General features: G+C 37.5%; 1 protein-coding gene across 1 annotated transcript; it reads left to right on the top strand.

The window, feature by feature from the left end:
* The first annotated feature begins 86 nt into the window (after positions 1 to 86).
* copg2 (COPI coat complex subunit gamma 2) lies at positions 87 to 8,745 on the top strand. The gene is made up of 23 exons (XM_051890809.1): positions 87 to 259; positions 1,073 to 1,125; positions 1,207 to 1,287; positions 1,404 to 1,475; positions 2,388 to 2,467; positions 2,648 to 2,723; positions 2,863 to 2,955; positions 3,143 to 3,229; positions 3,308 to 3,465; positions 3,577 to 3,710; positions 3,819 to 3,886; positions 4,332 to 4,520; positions 4,695 to 4,790; positions 5,030 to 5,273; positions 5,548 to 5,623; positions 6,145 to 6,248; positions 6,430 to 6,555; positions 6,790 to 6,858; positions 6,963 to 7,274; positions 7,600 to 7,697; positions 7,788 to 7,926; positions 8,066 to 8,164; positions 8,292 to 8,745. The coding sequence occupies exons 1-23, from the start codon at positions 223 to 225 to the stop codon at positions 8,420 to 8,422; spliced, it is 2,622 nt and encodes an 873-aa protein (XP_051746769.1). The 5' UTR covers positions 87 to 222; the 3' UTR covers positions 8,423 to 8,745.
* The last annotated feature ends 4 nt before the right edge of the window (positions 8,746 to 8,749 follow it).

Here is an 8,749-nt window from a genome sequence, read left to right as displayed (position 1 = left end):
TTACTTTTTTTGTGTGTGTGTGTGTGTGTGTGTGGAACGTACGAAGAAAACCAACCTTTTCATCCTCATCCCGACTTTTAAACAAAGACCTTTATTTTGAAGTGTGAACCCAGTGGGCGCCACCTTCGCCAGCTCACAACATACGTCACACTAGTTGACGTGGAGGACAAGATCCTGAATGTGTCTGATCATCTCGTTTACTGCTCCTAAACATTCAGCAAAATGATCAAGAAATTCGACAAGAAGGACGAGGAGTCTGGTAAGATCATTATTAAATCAATGCTGACGCATTATAGAATCAGTATCCTATGAATAACAGCTTATTTCAGTGGCCGAAGGGATGTCGGTTGTTTTGCTAAGGAAGAGCGTCTCTGCAGGCCACAGCACAACATCTGCAACTGAAAAAAGTACACTTATTTAACACTAAAGATGTATGTACATGTTTCAGTTTTATACTTAATTTGAGTGGTCGATTAACTAGCAGTAGCAGCTGTGTGATTTTGCAGTATCCTGCAGTTTATTGAATCTTTATTCAGGAAGCTAATGTGCTAGCAGTTGCCTTTATCTATATTCATTTTACAAGCTTGTCAACGAAGAAAATCCAGCATTTGCTTCGTGGTTTTTCTGTATAAGCTTTGTATTCCATATAATTAAAGGGGATTTCTGATTGAAGTTGATTAAAGGGCTGCAAAGGGGCCACATATACATGATATTTTGTTCTTCGTAACAACTTTATTTATGAATCAATAGTCTTCTGACAGTTCAGATTCAGAAGATCCAAAGCTTTGGTTTTGGTTTACTTAACATATAGGATTTACATTTCATATATCTAGCTAATATTGCTATTTTGCGGTGAACTCGGGCAAAGAGCCACATATAGATGCTATTCGTTCTCTCATAACTTATTCTATGAGCACTTTTCAAGAAATGGCATGATTTATGTGTTATATGATTATATGATATGAAGTTATATGATTTATAACTTAATGGTTTGCAAACTCTTACCTGATATTGTATCTGAATGAAGGCACATACCTTTAGTTGATTGACAAATCTGTTCTGATGCATTTAGGAAGTGGCTCAAACCCCTTTCAGCATCTGGAGAAAAGCGCTGTACTACAGGAGGTGAGTTTGATGCATTTGCATCTTAGAATTATATAAACTTGTCTTTAGTACTGTACATTACAATGCATGTTTGTTTCAAAGGCTCGGATCTTCAATGAGACACCCATCAATCCGAGAAGATGTCTGCACATCCTGACGAAGATCATCTACCTGCTCAACCAGGTGTGTGATTTATATTCTTGTTCAGAATGACATCTTGTTCAGCTACAGAATGTTTTTCCACTGCAGTATTTCTCTCTCTATGGACTGATCCATCACTATACTCCTTCATTTTTCAGGGTGAGCACTTTGGAACCACGGAAGCCACTGAAGCTTTCTTTGCCATGACTAGACTGTTCCAGTCAAATGATGTAAGAAACTTTACTTGCAGCCCTATTTACTGGTTTTAACCAGTGTTAGACAGTTAGTTAGTTAGTTAGTTAGTTTTTAAGCTAAAGCATATATCAAGGAAGCAATATGGCAAATATATACATATTGCATTATATAATCTAATATAATTAATGTTAGTAAATATAATTTTAGTATAATATAATTAATTACAGCAATAAAATTATACAAAATTTTTACTCAAAATTAACATGTATTTTAACTTTATTTTTTCTAAATTCACTAGAAGTATTGAGGCTGTTATAATGTTTTTGAACTGACTCTAGGGGGTGCTTAACACTTTAGTTAATCAGCCAAGCAGACAGTTATTGATCAATGCAGATATGGCTGATAAATCTGTGTGTCTCTATCTAGTTGTTTTTGTCAATTAAAACTATTAAAAACATTTTGTTAATGGAAATAAAACTGCAGTAAAACAAAATTAAATGCTAACAAATGCAACAATAATACCAAATACAAATAGAAAAATTAGATGGAAAAACTTAAACAAAATTTAAATTAGAATTAGCCTTTTTGAAAACTAATTGAAATAAATAAAAACTAATAATGAACTACAACTAAAACAGAGATAAAAATAAATGAACCCTATATAGTAATATAAAAAATAAAATTAAAAAAAAGACAAAAACAAAGAACAAAATTACTAAACTAAAATGAAAACTGAAAAAAATAAAAAATAAATGAAAAATAATAATATAACAATATAAAAATAATAAGAAACTATAATAGTAAATGATTATTTACATTATACTGATTAATGCTTTTATTTTAGTTACTGAATTGGAGCAGTTAATACTTTAAAATAATGAGCTGTTCCTGCAATGGAGTTGCTTTTTAAGTGAAAATTGATCTCTTGTTTTTGCCTCATTTTTTAGCAAACCCTGAGAAGAATGTGTTACCTGACCATAAAGGAGATGGCCAACATCTCAGAGGATGTGATCATCGTTACAAGCAGGTGCCGTAGCAGTGTATTTTTTTTATTTTATTTTTTTTTTATTTGTTGTGGTAATTAAAATATACTTTTTTTATAATGTGTAGTCATGTAAAAAACATTATTTGACGAGGAATGGAGATCTTTGCACATGCCGCCGATATTACCTGAAAAATGCTGATTAATATTTTGTTTGTTTCTCAGCTTGACAAAGGACATGACTGGTAAAGAGGATGTTTACAGAGGCCCGGCAATCAGAGCTCTCTGCAGGATCACTGATGTGAGTCTTAACTGTTTGAAAACTCATTTGGCTCTGTGTAAAAGTTAATTTCTCACTGATAGCAAATAAAATCTATGTAAACAAATGGAACTGATATAAATGATCCTTTCAACTGTGCTTCTTCCATCTTGTCCACCAGACCACCATGCTGCAGGCTATTGAACGATACATGAAACAGGCCATCGTGGACAAAGTGCCCAGCGTGTCCAGCTCTGCTCTGGTCTCCTCACTGGTAAGATCACAATCTAGTGGCCAGTGTTATTTTACTATTATTTATGTACTATTATAGGATTTATCAATATTTTAAAATGGCGCTAGTGGCACTAAACTAGTCACTAGTCAGTTTACCACTTAACTGCTTATTACACTTAGTTTTGGATAATGTAGCTATGCTGTTTGTTTCTATATTTGTTTTTCAGCACATGGTGAAGATGAGTTTTGATGTGGTAAAACGTTGGGTCAATGAAGCTCAGGAGGCAGCTTCAAGCGATAACATTATGGTGCAGGTTAGTGAGATGTTCACACCATTATTTTATGAGTTGGTGGCCTGTCTGTCTCTAATAAAATGGGATCTCTCTCCACAGTACCATGCTCTGGGTCTTCTGTACCACTTGAGGAAGAATGACCGTCTGGCTGTGACCAAGATGCTCAACAAATTCACCAAATCTGGCCTCAAGTCTCCATTTGCTTACTGCATGATGATTCGCATTGCGAGTAAACTGCTGGAGGAGACAGACGGAGGGTATGTGTGTTGGACATCAGCTTTTTTTTTTAGGCTCTTTTAGGCGTTATTAATATCATGCAGTTGCTTAATGTAGACTGACTTGTCTGTCTACGTATGTTGGTTTAATAGGCACGATAGCCCTCTGTTTGACTTCATTGAGAGCTGCTTGAGGAATAAACATGAGATGGTGGTTTATGAAGCGGCCTCCGCCATCGTCCACATGCCCAACTGTACCGCTCGTGAGCTGGCTCCTGCTGTGTCCGGTTAGTCTTGTGCATTTTACTTCTTGCTGCTACCTTTTTGCTTTCTAACCAGTGCTCACGACAAAGTATACTAGATGTTCAATTAATTTTCTCTCTTTCTTTCCATAGTTCTCCAGCTGTTTTGCAGCTCTCCCAAAGCAGCCCTGCGATATGCAGCTGTACGGACCCTTAATAAGGTTAGTTTTTCCTGTCTGTTTGAATAGGATTTTATTTGTATACTGTTGCATTATTAAGAACTACCACATGGAGACACCAAAGAACACATTTTTATGTTCAGACACTTGCCATCACTCTTATCACAGAAATTGTGGTAACACTTTACAGTAAGGTTTTATTAGTTAACATTAGTTAACCACTTTAGTTAACATGAACTAAGAATGAACAATACTTCTACAGCATTTATTAATCTTAGTTAATGTTAATTTCAACTTTTATTTTTTTATTTTTTTATAAATATAGTATTTATTTTAGTTTGTTAAACTAAATAAATGGGAAATGTATCCTTGGCAAGTTTTAAGTTTTTTTTTTTTTTTTTTGTAATATTTTATTTCAAGTATCTTTTTTTTTTTGTTGTAGTTTTGGTTTTAGTTTCAGTTATAATAACTACCCTGGTTCAAACAGGTGGCAATGAAGCATCCATCAGCGGTGACCGCATGCAACCTGGACCTGGAGAACCTGATCACCGACTCCAATCGCAGCATCGCCACCCTGGCAATCACCACCCTGCTGAAGACCGGCAGCGAGAGCAGCGTGGACCGTCTCATGAAACAGATCTCCTCCTTCGTCTCCGAGATCTCGGATGAGTTCAAGGTGACTTCATCACCCAGACAGCGAATAACTAAATTGGAGAACAAACATCTGTTTTCTATGCATATTCGGGAGTTTAATGTTTTATTAATTTGCACATATTAAATGATTTGTCTATGTGATAAAGTTCCAGTAAACAATGTGTTTTTGTAACTAAATGGTGTGTTTATTTTCCAGGTGGTTGTGGTCCAGGCAATCAGTGCTCTGTGCCAGAAGTATCCCAGAAAGCACAGCGTGATGATGAACTTCCTTTCAAACATGCTTAGAGATGATGTAAGTTCATTCAAGGACATTTGTTCTTCTGTTGTTAAGCTGGAGCCTTGTAATCTCTCTTAGTTTTTACGCTTTTCTTGTGCCAAACCACACGACCAGATTTACACTGAATACCTGGTTTTCTTATTATCTGTATTTTACTTAATTAGCGGCAACAGTTTTGAACATAGATTTTGCTGTAAAAATGTTATATTTATATATCAGAAGTGCATCAATTTCATTTTTATTTGCTTTTGCAGGGTGGCTTTGATTACAAGAGAGCCATTGTGGACTGTATCATCAGCATCATAGAGGAAAACCCAGAGAGTAAGGAGACAGGCCTGGCTCACCTGTGTGAGTTTATCGAGGACTGCGAGCACACCGTCCTGGCCACTAAGATCCTTCACCTGCTGGGGAAAGAGGGGCCACGTACCCCCACCCCCTCCAAATACATCCGTTTCATCTTCAACCGCGTGGTGCTTGAGAGCGAGGCAGTGCGGGCAGGTGAGTAATCTTGAATAACCTTTGACCTGTGCGTTAACCTCCTTGCAATGAGCTTATAAACCTGCTGTGTGTGTTTGTAATACAGTAGTACAGGTTTTTTTTGTTTGTGCGCTACACATGTTCAAATAATTAAATGCATTCCGACTGTAAGTCGTAGTAAATTTAAGCAGGCCTGATAATCTGTAATTAATAAGCTTCAGAGACTGAGCTGAGCAGCTTTAGGATATTTAAGCATTCTTCTGCTCTGACTCTCCTCTCACGTTTTTCTTCAAAGCTGCGGTCAGTGCACTGGCCAAGTTTGGGGCTCAAAATGACGACCTGCTGCCAAGCGTCTTGGTCCTGATGCAGAGGTAGGCCTTCACTGGCAGAAAGTGTGTGGGTGACTTATGTTGGTGATTTGAGTATTAGAGTTAGGAAATGACCAAAGAAATGTGTGTTGAGAAATCCGTTCAAATGTTTGTTAAACTAGGAAGAGAAAATCCTCATTTATTTGATTGGATTGAAAAACAATGCAAAATGGGGGGGGGGAATTCCTAGAAAGAGAAAATCCTCATTTGATTGGATCAAAAAAAAATGACACAAAATAAAAAATTAAACAATAATATTTTACCTAAAAACAAACCCCTCATTAGATTACAAAATTATGCAAAGTGGTTAGTAAATGCGAATTTTTATTTATTCATTTATTTAGTTTTGCTCAATAAGGTATACTGATCTTTTCATTAGTTTTTCAGTATTTTTTTAATAACTTTTCCAAGTGTTTGTCTACTAAAATGAAAGAAAATTGTCATCATAATGTTGCTTATCACCCATCCATAGCGAAATGCATTAATATACGATTTACTAAAGTGTGTGTGTATGTGTCTGACAGGTGTATGATGGACAGTGATGATGAGGTGAGAGACAGAGCCACATTCTACATGAATGTCCTTCAGCAGAAGCAGAAGGCTTTGAATGCTGCATACATCTTCAATGGTGAGGGTTTGTGTTGGAGTGGTGGTTTTGTGTGGGTTTCCATTGTTCTGCGTAGTTAAGATTCTTATTGTGTATCTGATTTAGCTGATGTGAGTGATAAAAGATTGTGGTGTGAAATTTTTTTTATTTTTTAAATTCTGCATTAAAGTTGTGTCATGGTTGAACAATGATTTGTTTGCAGGTCTGTCTGTATCTGTTCCTGGACTGGAGAAATCACTCCACCAGTACACGCTGGAGCCATCTGAGAAACCGTTTGACATGAAGACTGTTCCCTTGGCTACAGCGCCCATCACCGAACAGAAAACAGGTGTGAATAGATATCCACACTGCTTATGAACCAATAACTAGACCATTACTCAATATAATCCATAATTATGTATGCTCAAAAAAAAAAAAAAAAAATTGTTTACGATCTACCAGTGTTTGGCATCTAATTTGGATGCTAATCTTCCTATGTCTTTAACCTTTTTCGGGTAAATCGCAAAGCTTACTCAACTGCTCCAATTGCACAATTTCACTTTATTTTTCTCCTTCGTGCCAGAAATCGCACCCGTTGCAACAAGCAAACTACCTGAAAAGCTTGCACCTTCACGCCAAGACATTTACCAAGGTAAGACGATTAGCTAATTGGCAAAGCAATGTGTGTAGCACCGTTAAACCACAGTTTGAAGCAAACCGGTTCCACATTTTTCCTTCCTTATTTTTCTCTCTCAGAGCAACTTGCAGCCATCCCAGAATTCCAGGGCCTGGGTCCCCTGTTCAAGTCATCAGAGCCGGTTCAATTAACAGAAGCAGAGACGGAGTATGTAGTGCGCTGCATTAAACACACTTTCGCAAATCACATGATCTTCCAGTTCGACTGCACCAACACGCTGAACGACCAGCTGCTGCAGCGGGTGCAGGTCCAGATGGAGCCGTCAGAAGCCTACGAGGTACTACATTGCGTACCTGCGCCCAACCTCCCCTACAGCCAGCCTGGCTCCTGCTACAGCCTGGTCCGGTTACCAGAGGATGACCCCACAGCAGGTCAGACATGAACAAATTGCAGGGGGCTGTTCACACAGAAAGCATTTTTGCATTGATTTTTTTATGTAAACATGCACTAGACTGTTGCACTCAAATCTTTTGCAGCATCTTGCACATGACAGTGTTCTAAAAATGCAGTGCTCAAGTTGAAAGAAGTTCAACTTTTGAACAGCCTTTTTTTTTTTTTTTAAAGCACAAAAATGCATTCTGTGTGAATGATTCTTTACAGAGTCAACTCTGCTTTCTTGATGTATTTAAAGTACTTATGAATGTTGTCAAGTTTCCTTATTGAACTTATCCATTTTGTTGCTTGCATTTGTCTTAGTCTCTTGTACGTTCAGCTGTACACTGAAATATCTGGTCCGGGACTGCGATCCCAACACGGGAGAGCCTGATGATGATGGTTATGATGATGAATATGTGGTATGTGAAATTTAAAAATTAATTCATGGTAACAAAAATGTGAAAATTATCAGTGGCCGTTCTTCACTCAATCTCTCGTTTTCATCCTAGCTGGAAGATTTAGAGGTGACAGTCGCTGACCACATACAGAAGGTGTTAAAGCCGAACTTCGGTGCAGCGTGGGAGGAGATCGGAGACGAGTTTGAGAAGGAAGAGACGTTTGCTTTGTCCACAGTCAGAACTCTTGATGGTAAGTTTGGTTAGAATCAATTTCATTATCCTCATGACCATCAATAAGGATGTCAAATATATGTATGTTTGATAAGGGTTTTGTGGCTGTAGATGCTGAACGTGAATTGATCATCTCTTGATTGTATTTATCTTTACAGAGGCAGTAAATAACATCATCAGCTTCTTGGGCATGCAGCCTTGTGAACGCTCAGACAAAGTTCCTGAAAACAAGAACTCACACATTCTGTTCCTAGCAGGTTTGTACAGATTTCATCACTCAAGTTTGTTAGTTTTGAGAGTTTCAAGTCCTGAAATGCGTATTAGATATTAATTTTCTCTATTTCTAACCTGACTAATGAGGTTAATGTTCGTGTCTTTCTGAAGGTGTGTTTAGGGGAGGTCATGACGTGTTGGTGAGGGCGCGTCTGGCCCTGGCTGATGGGGTCACTATGCAGGTGACTGTCAGGAGCACAGATGAGAATGTGGTTGACGTTATCCTGGCGTCTGTCGGCTAAACGAGCGATGTTGTGAGCGACCTGGTCACATGCCAATCAATCTGGGTCATTGTCCTTTTATATGTATCTATACAGTAGCTCTATAATGTTTCACACAACCATCTTTGCTTGACATGAATTCTCTGAAAACATCCTGTTTCTGTATTTGGTCTGTTCTGAGATTTCTAAAATATTGTGCCACTTTAATTAATGTGGAAGAGATCTAATTGTTGTTTCTCTGATATTTGAGCTGTTTTGGCCTTGTGTCATGGCTCGGGAGAAACAATCCTTTAAAACAAACCTTTTCATTTATCAATAATAAAAACAGTCCAAAAAGAGAACAAGACT

The sequence above is a fragment of the Ctenopharyngodon idella genome, chromosome 4 (assembly GCF_019924925.1).
Source record: "Ctenopharyngodon idella isolate HZGC_01 chromosome 4, HZGC01, whole genome shotgun sequence".
Classification (NCBI taxonomy): Eukaryota; Metazoa; Chordata; class Actinopteri; order Cypriniformes; family Xenocyprididae; genus Ctenopharyngodon; species Ctenopharyngodon idella.
This window is presented reverse-complemented; position numbering and strand designations above follow the sequence as displayed.